The sequence below is a fragment of the Bos javanicus genome, chromosome 23, assembly GCF_032452875.1.
Source record: "Bos javanicus breed banteng chromosome 23, ARS-OSU_banteng_1.0, whole genome shotgun sequence".
In the NCBI taxonomy this organism is placed as follows: Eukaryota; Metazoa; Chordata; class Mammalia; order Artiodactyla; family Bovidae; genus Bos; species Bos javanicus.
The window spans coordinates 32,549,314-32,573,397 of record NC_083890.1 but is presented as its reverse complement, the minus strand read 5'-3'; the positions used below and the strand labels follow the sequence as shown (position 1 = coordinate 32,573,397).

Here is a 24,084-nt window from a genome sequence, read left to right as displayed (position 1 = left end):
GAGGGGCCCCAAGTAATAGTTGGAGGAGGTTATGGCACTCACAGGAGCTTGGACAACCATTTGTAACTTAAAAGCTTTCAGACGGTTAAAAACAAACTCAGTTTTACAGTTACAGATGTAAGGCAAAATAGCCGTTAAACCAAGTTAAAACCTAAACAAAATAAAAAGTCACGTTTTGTCCATAGTTAAGGTACAATATGTCATACCAGTCCATCTTAGAATTGTTAGATGTCATCACAGAGTTGAAGAAAGTCCTTTCCTCGAAGCGGAGAAACCCACCATGGGAAGTCTTCAATTGAGGAGGGGAGTGCTCTGCAGACCCAGCAATTATCCTGATTGTGGAATGCTTCAAAGGAATGAGCCCAGGACAGGAAGGCATTGTTTTAAGGGTTAAATGGCAGACTCAGGACTTTTGGAGTCAGCAGAAGCAAGCCCACATAGACTCTCAGGCCCATCTCGTTTCCTGGCTCAAACAGCAGCTTGTTTGACTCAAAGGCTGGGTCAGGAGTTAACCTCCCAATAATGTCTGTTGAAAAGCTAAAAGCTGAGTCACATAGTTACTTTTAAGCTTCAGGATCTATGACAATATATGTGCACAAAAACAGTCTGTCATAGAGACAGTCCCTTCTTCTTAGGGGCAGTTCAAGCCCTCATTAAAGCCATGGCTAAAACTTTAAGCCAACTGTCTTGTTTCCTGACTTAGCTTACACGGATGTCTTTTAATAATGTCATTAGCTTTTTCAAACTTTTTCTCAAGATTGGAGTCTCCAGGAACAGTGTGATATTCTACTTCTAGAGCTTTTGACACCCCTTGAGTTACAGCAGCTTTAAAGGCAGAGCCATTGTCACTCTGAACTTTAGAGTTTAAGATCCCACTTATATCATGAGAAGTCAGTACAGTAAGGTTTTGCCCATTCATTAACCTTGGGCTTTAGTGAATACTGCTTTTGATGTGAGAATAGGTGAGGGTCATTGAGCTTGATAATGACAGCAACAGCATTCTGTGCTCGACCCATGGTTTTTCCATCAGACCGCACTCTAGGATTAACATTTTGTTCAATTAATGGGAGAGAAAGAGCAGGCTCCATATTCATGAAAACAGAGGCCTGGACCTTGCTCAGTATATCCCTCCCCAGAAGGAGTGAGGGAGACTCGAGTATGAACAGAAACCCGTGAGAAAACAGCACAGTCCCAGTTGCCGCTTAAAGGATGACTGACATAATAATGTTTGGCTTATCCAGACAGCCCCATTTCGGTAGTGGATCAGGAGGAAAGTGGGCTAGGGGCTTCAGTGAGCACAGAAAAAGCTGCCCCAGTGTCCAAAAGAAATAGACTGATGGGCCCTCCGCAGTTGTTAATACCTGGGGCCTACACCTTGGAGGGCAATCCCTTCTCCAGTATGGTCCTTTGCAGACCAGGAGCTGGGGGTGGATTAGATGCCTGAGGGCAATCCCGCTTGAGATGTCCCTCCTTTCCACAGTAACAACAGTTCAGTTCAGTTGCTCAGTAGTGTCTGACTCTTTGTGACCCCATGAATCGCAGCACGCCAGGCCTCCCTGTCCATCACCATCTCCCAGAGTTCACTCAAACTCATGTTTATCGAGTCGGTGATGCCAGCCAGCCATCTCATCCTCTGTTGTCCCCTTCTCCTCCTGCCCCCAATCCTTCCCAGCATCAGGGTCTTTTCCAATGAGTCAACTCTTCTCATGAGGTGGTCAAAGTATTGGAGTTTCAGCTTCAGCATCAGTCCTTCCAAAGAACACCCAGGACTGACCTCCTTTAGGATGGACTGGTTGGACCTCCTTGCAGTCCAAGGGACTCTCGAGAGTCTTCTCCAACACCACAGTTCAAAAGCATCAATTCTTCAGCCCTCAGCTTTCTTCACAGTCCAACTCTCACATCCACACATGATCACTGGAAAAACCATAGCCTTGACTAGACAGATCTTTGTTGGCAAAGTAATGTCTCTGCTTTTTAATATGCTATCTAGGCTGGTCATAACTTTCCTTCCAAGGAGTGTCTTTTAATTTCATGGCTGCAATCACCATCTGCAGCCCCATGCAATCCCCATCTATTTCCCATGAAGTGATAGGACCAGTTGCCAGGATCTTAGTTTTCTGAATGTTGAGCTTTAAGCCAACTTTTTCACTCTCCTCTGTCACTTTCATCAAGAGGCTTTTGAGTTCCTCTTCACTTTCTGCCATAAGGGTGGTGTCATCTGCATATCTGAGGTTATTGGTATTTCTCCTGGCAATCTTGATTCCAGCTTGTGCTTCTTCCAGTCCAGCATTTCTCATGATGTACTCTGCATAGAAGTTAAATAAGCAGGGTGACAATATACAGCCTTGACGTACTCCTTTTCCTATTTGGAACCAGTCTGTTGTTCCATGTCCAGTTCTAACTGTTGCTTCCTGACCTGCATACAGATTTCTCAAGAGGCAGGTCAGGTGGTCTGGTATTCCCATCTCTTTCAGAATTTTCCACAGCTTATTGTGATCCACACAGTAAAAGGCTTTGGCATAGTCAATAAAGCAGAAATAGATGTTTTTCTGGAACTCTCTTGCTTTTTTGATGACCCAGTGGATGTTGGCAATTTGATCTCTGGGTCCTCTGCCTTTTCTAAAACCAGCTTGAACATCTGGAAGTTCACGGTTCACGTATTGCTGAAGCCTGGCTTGGAGAATTTTGAGCATTATTTTACTAGCATGTGAGATGAGTGCAATTGTGCGGTAGTTTGAGCATTCTTTGGCATTGCCCTTCTTTGGGATTGGAATGAAAACTGACCTTTTCCAGTCCTGTGGCCACTGCTGAGTTTTCCAAATTTGCTGGCATATTGAGTGCAGCACTTTCACAGCATCATCTTTCAGGATTTGAAATAGCTCCACTGGAATTCCATCACCTCCACTAGTTTTGTTCGTAGTGATGCTTTCTAAGGCCCACTTTACTTCACATTCCAGGATGTCTGGCTCTAGGTGAGTGATCACACCATCATGATTATCTTGGTTGTGAAGATCTTTTTTGTACAGTTCTTCTGTGTATTCCTGCCACCTCTTCTTAATATCTACTGCTTCTGTTAGGTCCATACCACTTCTGTCCTTTTTCGAGCCCATCTTTGCATGAAATGTTCCCTTGGTATCTCTAATTTTCTTGAGATCTCTAGTCTTTCCCATTCTATTATTTTCCTCTATTTCTTTGCATTGGTTGCTGACGAAGGCTTTCTTATGTCTTCTTGCTATTCTTTGGAACTCTGCATTCAGATGCTTATATCTTTCTTTTTCTCCTTTGCTTTTTACTTCTCTTCTTTTCACAGGTATTTGTAAGGCCTCCCCAGACAGCCATTTTTCTTTTTTGCATTTCTTTTCCATGGGGATGGTCTTGATCCCTGTCTCCTGTACAAGGTCAAGAACATCCGTCCATAGTTCATCAGGAACTCTATCTATCAGATCTAGGTCCTTAAATCTATTTCTCACTTCCACTTATAATCATAAGGGATTTGATTTAGGTCATACCTGAATGGTCTAGTGGTTTTCCCTACCTTCTTCAATTTAAATCTGAATTTGGCAATAAGGAGTTCATGATCTGAGCCACAGTCAGCTCCTAGTCTTGTTTTTGTTGACTGTATAGAGCTTCTCCATTTTTGGCTGCAAAGAATATAATCAATCTGATTTTGGTGTTGACCATCTGATGATGTCCATGTGTAAAGTCTTCTCTTGTGTTGTTGGAAGAGGGTGTTTGCTATGACCAGTGCATTTTCTTGGCAAAACTCTATTAGTCTTTGCCCTGCTTCATTCTGTATTCCAAGCCCAAATTTGCCTGTTATTCCAGGTGTTTCTTGACTTCCTACTTTTGCATTCCAGTCCCCTATAATGAAAAGAACATCTTTTTTGGGTGTTAGTTCTAAAAGGTCTTGTAGGTCTTCATAGAACCGTTCAACTTCAGATTCTTCAGTGTTACTGGTTGGGGCATAGACTTGGATTACTGTAATATTGAATGGTTTGCCTTGTAAACGAACAGAGATCATTCTGTCATTTTTGAGATTGCATTCAAGTACTGCATTTCGGACTTTTGTTGACCATGATGGCTACCCCATTTCTTCTAAGGGATTCCTGCCCATAGTAGTAGATATAATGGTCATCTGAGTCAAATTCACCCATTCCAGTCTATTTTAGTTTGCCGATTCCTAGAATGTTGACATTCTCTCTTGCCATCTGTTTGACCACTTCCAATTTGCCTTGATTCATGGACCTGACATTCCAGGTTCCTATGCAATATTGCTCTTTATAGCATTGGACCTTGGTTCTATCACCAGTCACATCCAAAACTGGGTATTGTTTTTGCTTTGGCTCCATCCCTTCATTCTTTCTGGAGTTATTTCTCCACTGATCTCCAGTAGCATATTGGGTACCTACTGACCTGGGGAGTTTCTCTTTCAGTATCCTATCATTTTGCCTTTTCATACCGTTCATGGGGTTCTCAAGGCAAGAATACTGAAGTGGTTTGCCATTCCCTTCTTCCGTGGGCCACATTTCCCATGCAATTATGAAATGGCCAAAGAGACCAGGGAAAGCTGACCAAGAAAGGAAAGTTCAGTCCACACGCTTCGCCCATTTTTGGTCGCTCCCCTCGCAGGACCTTGGGTGTCTCTTGGCATTGGCAGGTCGGTATAAACCCCCAACAAGGCTCCCCTTTTTGGGGCTGCCTTCAGTCATTACAAGACACTGCAAAACCACAGAGCAGGGCTCATCACTTGATTCACACAGTGTCATTCATTCACACAAGCACACAGAATAGTCAGTCAAGTAAAGCAGAAAACGTGTATACTGAGAAAGCAGAGAGGCTAGAGCTCTGAGTGTTCTTACCTTGTCCTGAAGATCCAGGATGAGCCCCCAAGATGATAGCTTACAGTGAACAATGTCAGATTTGTGATCACCAAAGAAGGTTTAGCTTTGGGACCAGGCCTGATCACTCAAGAGCTTTTGTATAGCAGAGTTTTATTAAAGAAAACGGACAGAGAAAGCTTCTGACATAGATATCAGAAGGGGTTGGAGAGTGTCCCCCATCACACCTTTTCAGAAAGCTTCTTGCTTTAGTGATTTAAAGAAGAGGAAAGTTGCTCTCTTTTCTGAATACTGAAACTAAATACTTTCAGTACTGAAACTTAAAGTGTCTTATTTTCAGTCATGGGGTGAGAGGTGGAACTACTCAAACACTAGGGTCTGCTCTAGGCTGGGGACATGGCTGTCCTCTTCTCGGGCTTTGGCTGACTTTAGAAGCAGTGTTTCGTTCCCATTAGTGAGGGAGAAGATGGGTGCCATCTCCCATAGCTTGGCTGTTCTTACCTCACCCCTGCCTCCTATCTGGTTTGGGGCCTCACCTTCTCACACATGCACAGGCATGGTCCTCAGAGCAAAGGAAACAAATGACTTTCCAGTGTCTCGGGCAACTGTGTGCTGTGCAGGCATTCCTGAAGCCAGAGGCGGAGGGGTTGGAGGTTGCAGAGTCCTTAGGCTAGTGGAAATAAAATTCTGATGTACCTAAGGATTATATTTATTTGTTAGATGTCTGCATCTCCTCTCACCTTCAGGGACAGTACATATCAGGGAGTGGGTTGTGATATAATCAGGCCAGTCCTGCTGAGCTGTGGCTGTAGCCCCAGGGACCTCTCCTCAGCTCCTGGTGAAGGAGAGGGCTTTTGGAGCCAAGGGATAAGCTGTTTAAACTGTTAGTCAGAAATTTCAGAGGCATGCCCTCAGGGAATATGGCTACAGGGACCTTCACTGGGCATTCCATGCTACTGGAACAACCACAATTCAGGAAACCATTCCTAATTCTGGACTCTTTTTTCCTGCTGAGAAATGAGTAGGCCCTAAGTATGTCCTTAACAAGAAGGCATGTTCCTCTCAGCTGAGGGACAATCACCATTTGTGACACCTACTTCTAATTAGTGATGCCCCAGTGAGTCCAGAACCACCAGCAGGGAGGCCTCCATGACCAGGCAGCCACTCACTCTGGTGTTTAGACATGGCGGGCAGTTCATCAGAGGCCTGACTAGGGCTACTTTCCTCCCTTGATTAGTGAGAGTCACACAGACCTTGGGAGAAGGAATTTTAAGATTTCGAACAGCAAGCTGCCTGCTAGTCAATCTTGGAGAAGCAGCAGCTTGTAATGACCTGCTCCTCACAGCCTCTGAGGGGACTGACTTCATGGAAACATCAGCCAGTCTTGCTGCTGGCTGTTACTCACTATACCCACCACACTGGCCCCTCCAACTTTTTTTCTTTTCAAATGCTCAGAACTGCCTCTGAACTAGATCTACATCTAGCCAGTCTGTTGCAGAGCATCACTTTTGGGGGCTGTGTGCACATTCTTCATGTACAGATTGCCACACACGCTGAGACTCAATGCTCCAGAGATGCTAAGTACCCTCTTGGGACTTAGAGTCTCAGAGAAGGTGGGCGGGGTGGGTGCTGATTGGACATAACAACAGAGGGAACCCTAGACTCTCTTGCTTTAGGTTCAAGGGACAGTCATGGACTTTGGGGTTAGAGGTCTGAGAGGACAAGTCAAGTTCTGTGCCTTCAAACTAAAGGTAGAAGACCAAGCTGAAATTCAAAGTGAAGACCCACCTTCTTAAATGATTTCTCTGTATGATGCACATACACACCCATACAACAGACCAACCACACAATCAATGGTGCCAAGACTAAAGAGGCTAATTTCTCTGTACTTAGAGGAGTGTCAGATGAGGAAACCTGGTTGGCAGGAATACCATGACAGTATTAGGGAGAGTCAGTTTAGTCTAACTGATCTAGTCTGGAGTCTAGGCATCTGGCACTGTTTGGGAGTGCCTGTGACTCTCAGCCTCTGCATTAAATACATCCTCCACTGTTGATTATATATGTCATCTTTCTTTGTAATAACCCTATGGTCCACTGATGAAGAAGAATTTAATGTGTGGAAAAAGCTGTACAAGGAAGGGATATGTCACATCTTTGGTAGTTCAATGATTACTTCTTTGGTTTCCTCTTTAATTATTTTCCCCTTCTAATTATTATTATTATTTTTGGAGAGTCCAAGATTAAGAGAATGAACTATGGTAAACCAAAAGCCCAAAAGAGCTGGACTTTTCACTTAAAAATAGAACAAAACATTCTTGGGAAGAAAGTTTGTATGTTCACTACAATACAATCTCTTGTCACAAAAAATATAGAAAAATGTTCAAATTCATACTGTCAACACTCTAAGTTTCTCTTCATTCATATATTAGGAGCTCACTAGCTGTGCTACCTAGTTCGGATTCTGATTAATGGTTATTTAAGAAATCTCCATCACCTCTCTCTTGTCTGCAATTGGTGAGATCTTTTTCAATGACTAGGGAACTTGGTTAGACTAATGTAATTATCAGGCTGTATACTCCGAATATTTGATATCCTAACTAACATTCTTGGAATCCCAGTGGCTTTAATGTGGTTCTCTCTGGCCCACTGTAGGATGCAGTCAAAGAAGAAAATGTACAGAAGATGAAACAACAATTTATGGCTCCCCATGATGTCTCTAAAGACGGCTGCATACAGATGAAAGAGGTATCTTTTATGACTGTACCTTTATTGACAATACCTTCTTGGGCTGCAATTTTCTCTGCAGAATACAGAAAGTTTTACATTTGACTGGGAAATTAGAACCCTCTGCAAGGCAGTTGAATTAGATAACACTTTTGAAGTACTCGCTTTTCCTTTTTCATCAATCTTAGTGACAAGGATATCATTTTATTTAGGTCAATCAATCTTTATACTTATTTTATAATTGGGTAATTGATATGTTGGAGGCTTTTCAGTTACACAGTGTCCTGTTCAAATTCAACCTAGACATAAGGAAAAACTTACTGACAATAAATGAGTTCAAATTTCAGCATCAGTTCCCAGGGCGGACTGGAAAGATCTACCTCTGAACATCATGAAAACAAAACAGACAGCTGGTGTCTTGACTTCAACTCAAACCACACTTACTACGTACTTAACTAAAGCAAGGAAATGCATTAAGCATGCGGTACCTCACACAGCCTGTCTTTGAACCTGATTATTTTCTCTTCCAGTTACAAAAAGATTCACAGTTTAGAATTTCCACACATATTATGTTACTCTAGAGTAACGTATTGTATATTATTGTATTGTACATTGTATATTATATTTTGTAACAGTAGCTACAAAAATGGTCATCAAACATTATCCCTATTTTACTGATGAGGAAACTGAGTTATCCAGCATCATATGGCCAAGAAGTGGCACTGGTCTAAGTTACAGGTATGAATCTATACAGGTTTATTCTATAGAGTTACGAGTTACGAATCCATACATAAAAATAAGCTACTATGAAACTAACATATTTATTTCATAGTCAAAATTGCCTGCTAGACATATTATCTGAAGTCTGAAAGGCTAGTCTCTTGATGCTGTCATACTTGGTCAATATTATTGATGAAAATAGTAATTTTTCTTCAGAAAGTTATGATAATAAAGCAAGATAATGTCTTCTTATAAAAAAATAGACATGTTCACCGGAAGGCTGCCTTCTCAGAAAATGAATACACTAAACTGGATATTTATGAGTGTAGTTGTTTCCAAAATTTTCACTAAAAGGCAAAAAATTATATAACCAATAATTCCATTGCAATTGATGTAAAAGCAGCAATGTATTCATTAATGGAAATGTAATTGCAAGTTTCAGGTAAAAATACTGAAGTATTTATAATGACACATTCACTGTTGCATTCTTCTGCTCACAGGACAGAGCACAGTGCATAGGGGTGCTTAGTAAATATTTGTTATGTGTGCGTGCCTGCTCAGTTGCTCAGACATGTCCTCTTGACCCCATGAACTGCAGCCTTTCAGGTTCCTCTGTTCATGAACTTTTCCAGGCCAAGAATACTGGAGCAGGTTGCTACTTCTTACTCCAGGAGATCTTTCCAACCCAGGGATTGAACTCTCGTCTTTTGCATCTTTTGCATTAGCAGGTGGATTCTTTACCACTGCACCACTTGGGAAGCCCCAAATGTTTGTTAATAATAAATGAAACACGGCAAACAGTGAAAAACTCTGCCATTATCTTTTTTACCAATTCCTAAAGCAACTGGGAACCTGACAACAACTGTGACACCCATGCTAAACATTCTATTATGGAGTCCTGCTGATGGCATAATTGATGTTATTTGTAGAGAAGCTGATAGTATAGGACTGTTTTGGTCCCAAAGCCCCTTCAAAACTCCTGAGTCTGTGAGTATTAAGAGTAGTAGCAAGGTCTCTCCTACTGTCTCCGGCTTTATCATTGATTGTTAGGGTTACTTCAGTTACAGGTAGTTGTGACATACAAATCAGCCCATCTGCACACATTTTGGGCTTTCCTGGTGGCTCAGATGGTAAAGAATATGCCCGCAATGCAGGAGACCCGGGTTTGATCCCTGGGTTGGGAAGATCCCCTGGAGAAGGGAATGGCTACCCACTCCAGTATTCTTGCCTGGAGAATTCAATGGACAGAGGAAAAGAGCAGGGAAAAAGAGATGAGGTTGCATATTAGAAGTGTTTATATTATTGCATCAGGAGAAAAAGGAGTCAGAGGGCTACCATCTTCCGGCATGGCTGAGAGAAAACCCAGTGGGGTACCTAGACAAAAGAGCCTAAACAAGATCCAGGAGATAAACTGAGGATCCATCAGAGTTTCTAGAGAGGATTTATCAAACTTATAAGCACTATATAAAGATTCTGAGGCTCCTAGGAAGATAAATATGATCTTCATCAGGCAAAGTGCCCCAGAGATCAAAAAATTATAGAAATTAGATGGTGTATCTGAAATGAATCCTTAATTAGTAGATGTTATTTTTAAACTATTCAACAACAGCAAACAATGACAGAAGATAGAGATATGAAACAGAATGCAGCTTTTTTGGTAGCAGCGTTGAAAGCAAGTAACCTAAAGGAGGGCTTCCCAAGTGGCTCAGTGGTAAAGAATTCCCCTGACAAAGCAGGAGACCCAAGTTCAATCCCTGGGTCAGGAAGATTCTCTGGAGAAGGAAATGGCAACCCACTGCAGTATTCTTGCCCTCCAGGTTCCTCTCTCCATGCAATTTTCCAGGCAGGAATACTGGAGCAGGTTGCCACTTCTTACACCAGGAGAATTCCATGACAGAGGAGACTGGTGGGCTACAGTCCATGGGGTCACAAAGAGTCAGATACGAACGAGCATGCACGCACATATTTTAGATATTTTAGCACAAAATAAAATGAGAAAGCAGTCACAAGTAAGAGCCAAAGTGACACTAGAGGATGATCTGTGTACTTGACTTGCCCAGGGTTCCTCTGTGCCATTCCAGATAAATTGAAGACAGAGTGGGTTCTAATTAGGGCCAGTGAATTACATTTTAATTTGGTTTCTCAGCCTGTGCCACTCCATATGAAAAAACACTTAGTCCTAAAGAGTGGTTCTCAGTTCCAGTTGACCCTGTGTGGGTGGGGAGGAACAGCACAAAGAAAAATGGTGAAATATGAAACCTTGGGCCAGAGACTTCATCTCTGAGAGCCTCAAGTTCATCATCTAGATCCACAGTGCAGTTACCATTGACTAAGTTTTTAATAAGTACCAGGGACTCTGCTTAACAGTTCATAAATAGTGCCTCATCTTACTTTTAGTCTTCACATAAACGCCAAGATATAAATATTATATCCTATGAGACAGTTGGATGGCATCACCGATTCAATGGACACGAGTTTGAGCAAACTCTGGGAGATAGTGAAGGGAAGCCTGGTGTGCTGCAGTCCATGGGGTCACAAAGAGTTGGACACGACTGAGCAATAGAACAATAACATAAATATTATTATCCTCATTTTACACATGAGGAAATTGGGGCACAGAGGCATCAATTAAATTGTCCAAGATCAAATAACAGGTGATGATAGAGAAAGAATTTGGATCCACATGAAAGCCTATCACATCCTGCACTGTGCTGCCTCCCATTAGTAAACAGGGATCTTTCTATTTGCTTGAAGGACTGGCATGATGATTTAATGAGATGATAATGAAAAGCACATCACCAGTGCCCCTGCCAGGTAGCAGGTACTCAATATATGACAGCTGTTGTTCACATGATACACCCTTCAGCTGACTTACATCCAACTAGAGAATATGAGTGGGAGTGTGAAATAATTATTCGTACAACCTACCCAAAGTATTTGCTCTGGAGTCACTCTGTGGCATTATACAAAATGCCAAGAGAACAATGACAATGATTATAGAAGGAATGGCTGTGGTTTATGAAGGAGAACGGAGAAGACAATACACACTCAAATACCCTCAAATACTGCAACCCCATGGACTGTAGTCCACAAACTCCTCTGTCCATGGGATTCTCCAAGCAAGAATACTGGAGTGGGTTGCCATTTCCTTCTCCAGGGGATCTTCCCGATCCAGGGATCGAACCTGGGTCTCCTACCTTGGCAGGGAGATTCTTTGCTGTCTGAGCCATGAGGGAAGCCCGCAGAACAATTCATAGGACATATAAAAATTATTTGGGGTACTTCCCTGGAAGTCTAGTGACTAGGACTTCGCACCCCTAATGCAGAGGGCCTAGATTTCACATGCTGCTACTAAGAGTTTGCACGTCACAATGAAGAGAGATCTCGAGTGCCACAACTAAGACCCGGCACAGCCAAATAAAGAATATAGATATTAAAAACAACAACGACGACAAGCCTGGTGGTCCAGAGGTTAAGAATCTGTCTGCCAATTCCGGGGACACAGAAAGATCCCACATGCCATGGGGCAACTGAGCCTGTGTACCTACACTACTGAAGCTCCCGTGTCTACAGCCCATGATCTACCACAAGAGAAGCCACGGCAATGAGCCTGCACATTGCAACCAGGAGTAGTTCCTCAGCTCGCTGCAAACAGAGAAAGCCTGCACAGCAATGAAAACCCAGCAACCCAAAAATAAAGAAAAATGCCCGTTTACTTAGCACAGTGCCTGGCTCACAGTAAATGCTCAATAAATATGAGTGATTGTTAATTCTAAAAAAGTTATTTGGTATTTTTCTTTTCTAATACGTGTAGTTGTTAATGCTGGAGCTTCTAAGATCAAGTGTGGAACATTTTAAACACTAACACATTTATTATTAAATGATGATTTTGGATTGTAAGCTCGTAGAAAATAGATACTCATAGCATTTCATATCTAGTAAGAGTGCCCAATACTTCTTGAAAGAATCAGTGAATGTGCCCCCAAAATGACAATTGAGGGCACAGAGCTGCAACGTGAGCTCACCACCCTGAGAGTTCTAAGTTGTTCTGCTCTCTAATATGTTGTTCTGTGCCTTTTACCCAGGGAGCACTGGTCAGTGTCACCAACTGCTATTTCTCCCCTTTTCTTTAGCTTGCCGGCATGTTCTTATCTGAGGATGAAAACTTTCTTCTGCTCTTTCGCCAGGAAACCCCCTTGGACAGCAGTGTGGAGTTTATGCGGGTGAGCATTTGGTTGTATTTCTATGGAGGCCAGGATCCCAGGCACCTGCCATGGCTGCCACCTCCCCTGCCCACTCCCCCAGGGAGAGCTGCCCATGGCACAAAACCATGCAAAGAAGCCCTTGGTGTTGAGCCTGGACTGTGGCCCCCAGTCTCAATGTGCTCCCTCAGTGGGTTGACCTAGGCTGCTCCTGAGCTAACAGACTCCTTAGCATGTGCTAGAGGAAGGCAGGTATCTGAGGAATGTAATGGGAGGGGAGGGTGAGGGATGTGGAGCCCAGAGAATACCAGCCTGCCCAGAGCCCTGTGAGGTCCAGAGAACTGCTGCCTTCTGAGAATGCAGGCTAGAGATCAAGATTCCATGGGCAACTTCATTGTTATTTAGTCACTAAGTCATGTCCCCATAGGCTGCAGCCCGCCAGGTTCCATGGGATTTCCAAGGCAAGAGTACTGGAGTGAGTTGCCATTTCCTTCTCCAGGGGATCTTCGGAGACCAGGGATTAAACCTGGGTCTCCTGCATTGGCAGACAGGTTCTTTACCACTGAACCCACCAGGGAAGCCCCTATGGGCAACCACTTAGTTTTAAATGTTGGTGACTAATTCTAGATTTGAAGGCATAGTATGGTCAAAATACAACTTATTAGAGGGCCGATCCAGCCAGCAGGTGTCTCTTCGCAATCACTGTGCCTGAGTGAAAACTAAAGGCAGAATCAGTGGCTCCTCTTTCAGCCTCTAGGTTGTTGTGGTCCAGGCGCGGGTTGGAAAAGAATTTCCAGACATGAGACAAAAATAAAGATTATTAGAGTGGGAGACGCTGTTAGAACAGCAGGCCAGCTCAAGGGAGAACTGACGTTGAACAGGGGTCCTTAATCCACTTTTATAACCAGGGTACAAGGAGTGGGATAGGGGTTTGGCAGGTCATTTGTTGATGGGATGAGGCATGTATACTGGGTGGGGGAAGAGGAGGGCAAATACCTTCTCCCTATGGGGTAGGAGGGGAGACAGGTTATACTGTTCCATTATAGTTACAACATGGGGGAGGGAAAGATGCTAAGGGTCTGGTTTTTCCGTTTCTGCATTCCAAGACCCTCCTTGGTTTTATCTGCTCTTTCATCCTTGGGTCATCACGTTCCTCTCTATATTTTTAGGGCCAATTCTTTGGCCCCTTTTGATACCCTGCTCATGTCTAACTATCTACCTATTTCCCTTCTCAGGCATTTGGGAATCCAGTCTCAAAGAAAAAGGGGCGACGACCACTCTGACTTCAGGCTGTACAGGGGCATTGTGGGGCTCTGGGTTCCCTTTGCCTGCTATCAGGCTGCATTTACAGAGGGAGATGAGAGTGAATGGAATGATAAGGTGACTTGTTTCAGCACTGTCTAGGTGTTGGTCAGGGAATATTCTTGTCATGCTACTACTTGGAGATTTGTTGTATTCTAGAAGAAACAAACTTAACAAGAAAATTAAAGGTACGTGGCCCAAAGATTAATAGAAGTAGAAAAGCTGCTCAGGGGCTAGCCAGGAGAACCAGGCCCAGATCTTTGTTCGTGACGTTAGTGTTTCTCTAGGTACGAGAAGGTGCAAGGATTTGGGCTCATAAAATCTTTACCTGAAAACATCTAACTATCTGAAGGCCGGTTCTTGTGGGTTTTTTCCAGAGCACAGAGTGCCTTATTTCTGATCTCCATCCTGAACTCCTTTCAGAGGATGTTGAAGGTCAGCAGGTTGCAGTGGTCACGAAGTAATCCTTGCAGAGGCAGCTGGCAAGTGACAACTTCCAGTCAGCAGGGTCCCTTCATAACCACATATTTGACCATGCTTTGTGGGCATTTCATGGCCATTGTGTCCTGCGGTCCTGGGAAGGCTCTTTCCCAAGTCTAACAAAGATTCCATTAACAGGCCACTCAATGTGCTGTTACTAGACCAGGCCTTGTGAGCAGCAAAAGTCTCTGGACCATACCTGTCTTACTAGGCTCTTGGTCCAAGAAAATATTCCCTCTTGTTGCCTCTTCCTGAATCTAGAGTTACTTTGTTACAATCATTGATCTCATATGGAACTACATATCAGCATTTTATCACAGGCTCAGTCACACATTTGGTAACATAAAAAACAATCTTCTGAAACAAGTAACATAGAAAATAATATAGCTAGCAGTTATTAATAAGGTCACAAGCAAGAATTTAAGAACTTTCATTAGGTATAGCTCAGTATACCCCAGGTCATCTGACTTCATTTGTTATGTGACTTATCTATCAGTCAGTTTAGTCGCTCAGTCGTGTCCAGCTCTTTGCGACCCCATGAATCGCAGCATGCCAGGCCTCCCTGTCCATCACCAACTCCCGGAGTTTGCTCAAACTCATGTCTATCGAGCTGGTGATGCCATCCAGCCACCTCACCCTCTGTCGTCTCCTTCTCCTCCTGCCCCCAATCCCTGCCAGCATCAGAGTCTTTTCCAATGAGTCAACTCTTCACATGAGGTAGCCTAAGTATTGGGAGTTTCAGCTTTAGCATATAGCCTGATGTTAATCTCCTGGTTGTACATCATGGAACGCCTGATCTTTATCTGAAGACTGGTTACTGAGATACGCTTTAGAAACAAACTTAGAGTGTCTTTTCTAATAACTTAATTAATTAAACTTTTTAGCAATATAACATAACAGCAAGGAACTATCTCAGAACTGAGTCTTAGTAAACACTAGACCTTAATTTGGAGAAGGCAATGGCACCCCACTCCAGTACTCTTGCCTGGAAAATCCCATGGATGGAGGAACCTGGAAGGCTGCAGTCCATGGGGTCCCTTAGGGTTGGACACGACTGAGCGACTTCACTTTCACTTTTCACTTTCATGCATTGGAGAAGGAAATGGCAACCCACTCCAGTGTTCTTGCCTAGAGAATCCCAGGGATGGGGGAGCCTGGTGGGCTGCCGTCTATGGGGTCGCACAGAGTTGGACATGACTGAAGTGACTTAGCAGCAGTTCAATTCAGTTCAGTCACTCAGTCGTGTCTGACTCTTTGTGACCCCATGAATCGCAGCACGCCAGGCCTCCCTGTCCATCACCAACTCCCAGAGTTCACCCAGACTCACGTCCATCGAGTCAGTGATGCCATCCAGCCATCTCATCCTCTGTTGTCCCCTTCTCCTCCTGCCCCCAATCCCTCCCAGCATCAGTGTCTTTTCCAATGAGTCAACTCTTCGCATGAGGTGGCTAAAGTACTGGAGTTTCAGCTTTAGCATCATTCCTTCCAAAGAAATCCCAGGGCTGATCTCCTTCAGAATGGACTGGTTGGATCTCCTTGTAGTCCAAGGGACTCTCAAGAGTCTTCTCCAACACCAAGGTTCAAAAGCATCAATTCTCCAGCACTCAGCCTTCTTTACAGTCCAACTCTCACACCCATACATGACCACTGGAAAAACCATAGCCTTGACTAGACAGAGCTTTGTTGGCAAAGTAATGTCTCTGCTTTTGAATATGCTATCTAGGTTGGTCATAACTTTCCTTCCAAGGAGTAAGTGTCTTTTAATTTCATGGCTGCAGTCACCATCTTCAGTGATTTTGGAGCCCAAAAAAATAAAGTCTGACACTAGCAGAACTTAATTAACAAAACTAGAAACTTAGTTTAACAATTAACAAAACTTAATATTCAGTGAAACATGGTATTTTCATTATGAAGGCATTAACCCTGTAGCCAGGGAAGGCTTTAACCCATCAAATAAAAATGAGGTTTGTCAGGGTGCCAGGAAAAGCCAAGCAGCTCTCTTGGATTTCTTATAGCCCTGACTCTCTGATTTTCAGCTATTGTTCACCCATTTCTAATTCCCTGATTTAGGAGTAGACTGTGGCCATGTTTAAGGACATCAGGATAGCAAAAGTCTAACAGTGAGGGCTTATTTTTGTAGAGGTAGAATGAGCTTTGTCTACATGTACCATAATCTTAAATAATGTTTATTTACTTTACCAAAGTAACAAAAGATTTTAAAAACAAATATAAATCACTTAAACACAAAGAAATTCATAATCTGTTATTGAAAGCTTCATTCTAAGAAAACTTTGTTCTCTTAACAGAGAGTAGACTAAATTCCAGTCTGTTACCAGTTTACCAGATAACAAACAAAATTTATCAGTTAATCTTAGAAAAGTCTTTTCCATAAATCTTGAAGAACTAGCAGGATTTTTCTAAAGGCATGAGAGTGAAACCATAGAAGGCATGTTTAAAATCTAATTAAATTGCAATTGGCAAAGTAGCCTGGTCATTGCTGTGACTTGTAACACCTTAACATGATAACTAGAATTATAACTGACAACATTTTACCAGGACATATCAGATTTTCATGAATTTCACATAATTTCTAGGATATCTATATAAGTAACACCAACCATACAATATAACCTGAGGAGATTCATCACTCCCCCAACAATACATCCCATGTAATTTAACGTGTCAAATGAACTAAGTAATTTAATAGCTCTTTTGGATGTCTCAGGGGCCCTCTGAGGCATCCCAAAGTTAGCTAGAAGTCAGGTTATTTAGGAAATTTTGTTGATAAATATCAAAAGGGTTTATAACACTCAATCAGATAGGATCATATAGATCACTGTGAAACAATATATTCACTTATCCAAAGTAACAAAGAAAATTTCAAAGGTAAACAGAACAGAGCACTTCAGAGGTAAAGAAACTTAAAATCCATTATCAAAGGCAGTTCAACATCTCAAGAAAACTTGTATTTATGCACAAAACTCTTCCCTTTGGGGTCCACTTTCCATAAAACCTTCTTATCATGTTCTGTACCCATTACTTTGTTCTCCCATCCTGAAACAGCCACCTGTAAGTCAGACCTACTTCCCTTTCTCTTCAGAAAATGTAATTTCATTTCTCATACCTTCTTGACTGAAAACACACATCCTACTTTCCTTAAGCAACCAAGAACTGACCTTATATATATTAGCATTCTATAGAAATACCAGTGATAATTTCTAAAAAAAAAAAAAAAAAATTCTAGAGAACATCTCAGGATGGCATCAAACATTATTCATTAATAGTCCAAAATCTCTTTAGTTTCTGTGTAAGAGGAAGTTAGTGTTCAATAATGAATGTTTCAGAATCTTATTTTATTCAGAAATGACCTAGCTATTCAACAAACTTTTGTCACGTAGTTCAGCACAACTCTAGAAATTCAAGTTACCCCAATCTGGTGAGACTATTTTAGACATTTCTAAAGTATACTTATTCTTAATAGTTTAACTAAAAGCTCTTGTCTCATTTAGATTTTTCTTTTTTAAAAGTTTCACTCGAGTTACTTTCCTTGCTGACAAACTTGTAACAGATATAACAATATTTAACTTATAATAAACCTAGGCACAATGAAAATATTATGCTTAATGTTAATGACTCTTAGATATGTCTATATTAGATTAGCAAACATTTATACTAAATATTTAATATTGAATATTTCCCAGTTCATGTGAATCTGAAATTCATTTAGGTTAATTTCTCTTGTGTTAAAATTGTCTGGTTTGTAAGTGCTTACTTTTCTTTAAGCCAATTAACTTAGAACTCATTTACAACTTCAGCAATATTAAAAAAAAAAACCAAAAAACCAAAAGACACACACTGAGACATACATAAATCCAGACAGACAGAGATCTCATAGTTTTCCGCTTGAGATTTAAAATGTCTCTGTGACACCCACCCCCTCCCCCACCTTTTTTTTTGAAGTTCTAATTTGCCCAAGGCTGAGGTCTCAGGTAAAGTGGGCTGGGAGCAACCAGGTGACTCACCTTTTGGCGATTCCCTGAAATGTAGAAGGCACTCTTGGGATGGCTCAGAGGCAACACCTAGGCTCCTGTAAATCAGTCTGGACCGAAAAGGGAAAGAAGTGAACGTCACAGGGAAGAAGGCTGAGGAATCTGCCTTACAATCCTAGCGGGGAGACGGTGGCCGGGGATGATGGTCTCTGTTTGGCTTCAACCACTATGTGCCTGACATGGTGCACGGAAGTTGTCTTGCTGGGGGTGGATGCCCTTGTGGCCTGATCCGTTCCGTGTCCCCCTTATTCTCACAAGGGAGTCTTCACGTGGCAGGCACCGTAACAGCTTTTAAGTGCCTGACCTGTGCCCACACAATATTGGTTGGCCTAGTCCTTAGTTGGAAAGAAGACAAAGAAGAGACCCTCATCCATTCGGGTGCCAGCTACTGGGGCACAGTGAGCAGTGGGGCCTTTGGAACACACCACAGGGTAAGCCTGGCCAGAGTTCCTCAGTTGCTTCCACAACACTTGACTGTTCGCAGAGGGTCCCTATAAGAAAGGAGAAGTGAGGAGGTGGGGGAGGAGACTCCAAGGTCCCCGTATGGGCCACCAAAAATGTTGTGGTCTGGGCATGGGTTGGAAAAGAATTTCCAGACATGAGACAGAATGAGACAAAAATAAAGATTATTAGAGGGGGAGACACTGTTAGAACAGTAGGCCAGCTCAAGGGAGAACCGACGTTGAACAGGGGTCCTTAGTCCACTTTTATACCTAGGGTACAAGGAGTGGGATAGGGGTCTTGCGGGTCATTTGCTGATGGGATGAGGCATGTATACTGGGTGGGGGAAGAGGAGGGCAAATACCTTCTCCCTATGGGGTAGGAGGGGAGACAGGTTATACTGTTCCATTATAGTTACAACATGGGGGAGGGAAAGATGCTAAGGGTCTGGTTTTTCTGTTCCTGCATTCCAAGACCCTCCTTGGTTTTATCTGCTCTTTCGTCCCTGGGTCACCACATAGGTGTTACTGTCCGTGGGTGAAAAATAGGCCAGGGAGGACAGAGCAGGGCATCTTAAAGGCCAGAGCGGTAGATTTAGGACAGCTACTGCACCCAGGGCCCTATTCCTGAAAGACTTTCCAAGTCCCCATTTAGGAGATAATAACTTAGCACACTTCTACACTACTTTATCTTCTTGTCAAATGGAAGTTATGAAAAACTGAACAAGCATTTGCATAAACAATTCACAGAAAAAAATCTGAGTAGACAATAGATATATAGTGGGAACCAAAGAAATGCAAATTAGAAACAACTGATTTTTACTAAAGTGGTAAAAATTTTAGAGGGATTAACAAAAAGATGAAGCACTGGCAAGGAAGCACTGAGACTGTTGCTCATGCTCTGCTGGTAGGCATGCACACTGGGATAATCTTATGGAAAGCAGTTTTGCAAAAATGTAATCAGGATCCACTAAAATTTCATCATCCAGAGTTAATTCTAAAAATCTACCTTTTGACTTAATAGTCCTACTTCTCCAAGCATCTATATAAGAATATAATCAGAGATGTAGACAAGTTTTCAACGCTACGATGTACATTAAATATTCCAGTGTTAGTATAGTTAGAACTGAAAATAACATAAATGTCTAACAATGAAGGAAAAATTGTAAATTATGATACTCACTCATTCCACAAATACTTATGAGCACCTGCATTATGCTGGAAACTGTTCTAGGCCTGGAGATTCAAGAAAGAAAAACCCCATTGTGGAATTTTACAGATCACCGAAGATCAAGTTTTCAAAGAATATTTAATGACAAGAAGGAAATACATTACAGTGTTATGAAACAAGATTATATAAACAATATGATCTTAATTTTGCTTAAAAATTTATTTACCCTTAACACCAGTGTAACTAAGGTAATGGGTAAATACATGCAAGATAAATATTGGTTGTTTTTAAGGCATAAGATTTTAGATGATCTTTAATTCTTTGTATTTTTGCATTTTCCATCTTAGAATCACAATTATTTATAAATTATTTAAATGACATTTTGAAAATAATTTCAGTTGTACTTAAAAATGCTCACAGAAAGTTTTAAATGAAAAATAATAGACCACTGAAGTATATAGCCTCTATGACCTCCCCTTCATTATGTCACATATATAACAGAAATATAATGAAAAGGAAAGACATAAAAATGATAAGTTATCATCTCTGGGGTGGAAATTTCTGAAGATTAGAGTTTTCTTCTCTTTGTATTTCATTAATTTTGTACAATGAATATGATTTCATTTTACAATAAGTAAAAAAGTATTAAAATGTTAGGCCTATATAGGCTTGAATAATCTTGAGAAATGGGAAAAGGAAATAGCATTATGGAAACTTTTTTTGTTTAACTTTTTCCATTTTTCCTCCCTCCCTTCTAGTTTGTCAATTTCTTCTGCAAAGATCTTTCTCTTCCTGTATCCAACTTAAAAAAAAAAATATGTTGAAAACCTGAATTCTTTTTCTAAAATTAAATTTGTTATAACCTACTACTACCACACATATTTTAAGAAATTCTACCTTAATATATTTATATTCCCCTTGAACTACAGGACCTTAAGATACTTTAGTGTTAGCATGTAGTTTTAGCTTGTTTTCTTTAATCCCATAAATTTTAAGCTAACAAGATTTTATATTGCCATTTACCCAAGTGTTTCCCATTGTCTTTGTACACCATTCCTTTTTTACCTTAAATTTTCCTTCTTTGAGTTCTTCCTACCTGGAGTATATCCTTTACTGAGAATCTGATGGTAATAAACCCTGCTTTGGTTTGCCTGGAAACCTCTTTATTTTGCTTTCATTCTTTCAAGATGGCATGTGTAGCAGTCACATAAAGATCTTTGGTTCTCCAGTAGTTTAGTTGTAGTAAAGTTACAAGATAATTTCGATGGAAAATATTTGGTGAACAGCATAAAAAAAGCATGTAAACTTTTTATTATTTGAAATTCTCATTCTTAGTTCTGATATATTCATACCATTAAAATTAGGATATAAATCACATTTAACCAGTTGATTTTCTAAGACTGGCTAGATTCAGGCAGAAATATTGGTGACGGGGACTGAAAGGAGCAAAGTTTCTGAACACTTCCCAGGGAACATCAGCATCAGTAGTTCCTACTATCCTTGTAGGATATTTAGCTAGGACTCTGGCTCTGGTCTAGAACTAAGGTCCCTGCAGTTGGTGACTCAGGTAACCCATTCCACATCAATGGAAAAATCTGTCACTTAAAAAAAACAAAATGAAACACCTTAGTGCTACTTTTTCATTTTGTACAGGAGTTAGGGAACTTGCCAACTTGTGAGGCTTTAATATGCAATAATCAGAGGTGGTCAAAATTACACCATTTACTAAAGAAAGCAGTTCAATGCTTCCTTAAAAATATTGAGCTCTTCTGTCTTCCAGTTTAAGTAATTGTATCTTCAGCTGGATGAATGCTGTTATTGAACTAATGAAAGGGTTGGCTTGTTACTGGGAATTTTCAGAGATGTTTTATTCCCTTTGCCCAGAGCCAAGACCACACAGGCAAGATTCCTTAGGGATGTTTTCTGCCATGCAGTTTTTTAGGGGAAGTTCACCTTTTCATTATGGTTATTGCTGTTTGGGGTTTTAGTCTTATTTAGGTGTTTCAGTTTGACTTCCCACCTTGGGTGGTCCCAGGGATTTGTCTGCTGTCTGCCTTGTAAAGAATCTGTCTGCCAATGCAGGAGATACTGGTTTGATCCCTGGGTAGGGAAAATCCCCTGAAGGAGGAAATAACAACCCACTCCAGTATTCTTGCTGGGATAATCCCATGGACAAAGGAGCCTGCGGGGCTATACAAACACACACTACCTTGTGTGAAGTATCCTGATAAAGCTACAGGCTAACTCATCAGAGATCAGGAGATGTACCCAGGACAGACTTTAGTTTCTGTCATTTCAGTTTCTTGCCAGCTGAGCTACATATTTAAAGAGTTGTTTTTAGAGGGCTCTGCATCTTTAGGAATTTAGTACAAAGATTTCTTACTCTGCCATATTTTCTCCCACTGAAGGCCATTCCTTCATATCTTTCCACTCCAAACTTCCCAAGAGCTCCCTTTCAGTGAGAGTACTGTGGTCCTCTCTAAGTGGCTGTAAGTGAATGCAGGGAGTCATTTCTAGTGAGTTCTGCCCCAAAAGAGCTGTCACCAAAGAAAGCCTAAACTTCTCCACATAGTTTTATTTGCACCCAGTTAAGTACTGTTATCAGATGCTGAACCTTAGTAGACATCAGCATAACTTGAACCCAAATTATCTGAGGATAAATGGATTATTGGCTTTTATGTATTTCAGATTTGGCGCAAATACGATGCTGACAGCAGTGGCTTTATATCAGCTGCTGAACTTTGTGTAAGTGTTGCCGGGAGCTGTCTCCGGGCGAACGGCGGGTTAGCTCATCCCTGGGAATTTGATATGTGTGTATCATGAGCTTGATTTCTGTGTTTCCAAGAAACATGGATATGAATTTGCTAATTTTAAAAAACTGATTCGTGTTTGGAAGGTTTAGAAACTGTAGGTGACACTGATTGCTCTCTCCAGGAAAGACATAATTGAGGATTTATGACACCTTTTTATGCTTCAAGCTGTTCTCTGGGTTCCGTTTAAACAGTGCTCCTTTCAAACTGTGACAGCCCTGCATTTTGAACTTCTTGCTTGATAAAAAGCATTACATTTCCTCTCTAAAACAAGCAAATGACAATTCTTAAAAAACAGCCTCTTGAGATTTTTAGGTTTATTTGTCACTAGATAAAATGAGGCTCCTCTCTTGATCTCACAGAACTTCCTCCGAGACCTCTTCCTCCACCACAAAAAGGCCATTTCAGAGGCTAAGCTGGAAGAATATACTGGCACCATGGTGAGTAACTGAGCAAGGCAATCTTTATGAAGACAGCGTCCCCACCGTCTCCCCAGGGCCCAGAAACAGCATTTGGCACAAAAGTAAGGTCTCTGTGAGTGTTTGCAGACTAGACAAATTCATGAAGAGACCTTCAGCTCTGGGAAATAGTGACTAAATTTGAGCTACATGCATTTGAAAGAGAGCTGCTCACCTATCCTTAGGGAGACCAGTTAACATCAGGTTACTAAGAACCAGTCAGTAATCTCAAGTTATTGAGGTTAATCCAAGTCACACAGAAACAAGGAAATGTGGACCAAGACCTCCAGGACCAAACACACGGGAGCCCCGCCCCCATCCCTCTGCCCCCCCACCCCCCACCCCCCACCCCGCCTTCCATGGATGATTCTACTCATTTAGTACATTCGTTTAGGGCAATGGAGAGTCAGAAAGCTGGGAAATACATATTCCACCTTTGCCAACTATAGGTATGACCTTGAGAAATGGTCTATTGTTTACTTCAGCTGAAAAATGGGGATTAATAATACCTAATTGCTACGAGGACAAGTGAGTGGATGCATATGAAGTGCTTTGCAGAGCATCCAGGAAATAACCAACATTCAATACATGTTAGCTCTGCCTGTAGCGGTTGTTGTAGTCCTTGTTGTCATTACTTCCTTTTGCCACTTATGCAATCATATCCTAAATGACCTGAGATTATTTTAGCATCAAAGCTCCCTGGAAAATGGTGAAGTAGGAGAAGTTACCTTTGGTGAATTCATTCTCACATTCTCATTCAGTTCCTAGCTTGAAGCTTTTCTCCCAGAGCTACTCTATAATAATCTGTATTGAATCTAATCTGGCTTCTCTACCTTTTGTCTCCCCTAAATCCCTTCCCATCCCCAAATGTGTGCTTCATTCCAATCAAC

The 24,084-nt window shown here is 41.6% G+C and overlaps 2 protein-coding genes across 13 annotated transcripts in view; one reads left to right on the top strand and one right to left on the bottom strand.

Moving 5' to 3' along the window:
- Positions 1-24,084, bottom strand: part of SLC17A1 (solute carrier family 17 member 1) — a 239,049-nt gene that overhangs the window by 28,601 nt on the left and 186,364 nt on the right. The window lies entirely within an intron of this gene.
- Positions 1-24,084, top strand: part of SCGN (secretagogin, EF-hand calcium binding protein) — a 52,161-nt gene that overhangs the window by 3,511 nt on the left and 24,566 nt on the right. For 3 of the 7 annotated variants that reach the window (XM_061398694.1, XM_061398692.1, XM_061398691.1), the window contains exons 3-6: positions 7,491-7,583; positions 12,416-12,505; positions 22,615-22,671; positions 23,099-23,176. In XM_061398694.1, the coding sequence (XP_061254678.1) occupies positions 7,491-7,583; positions 12,416-12,505; positions 22,615-22,671; positions 23,099-23,176 (318 nt within the window). Of the gene's footprint in view, positions 1-7,490; positions 7,584-8,368; positions 9,270-12,415; positions 12,506-22,614; positions 22,672-23,098; positions 23,177-24,084 lie in introns of those variants that run through there. The other 4 variants (XM_061398693.1, XM_061398696.1, XM_061398695.1 and 1 more) reach the window with 4 other exon arrangements.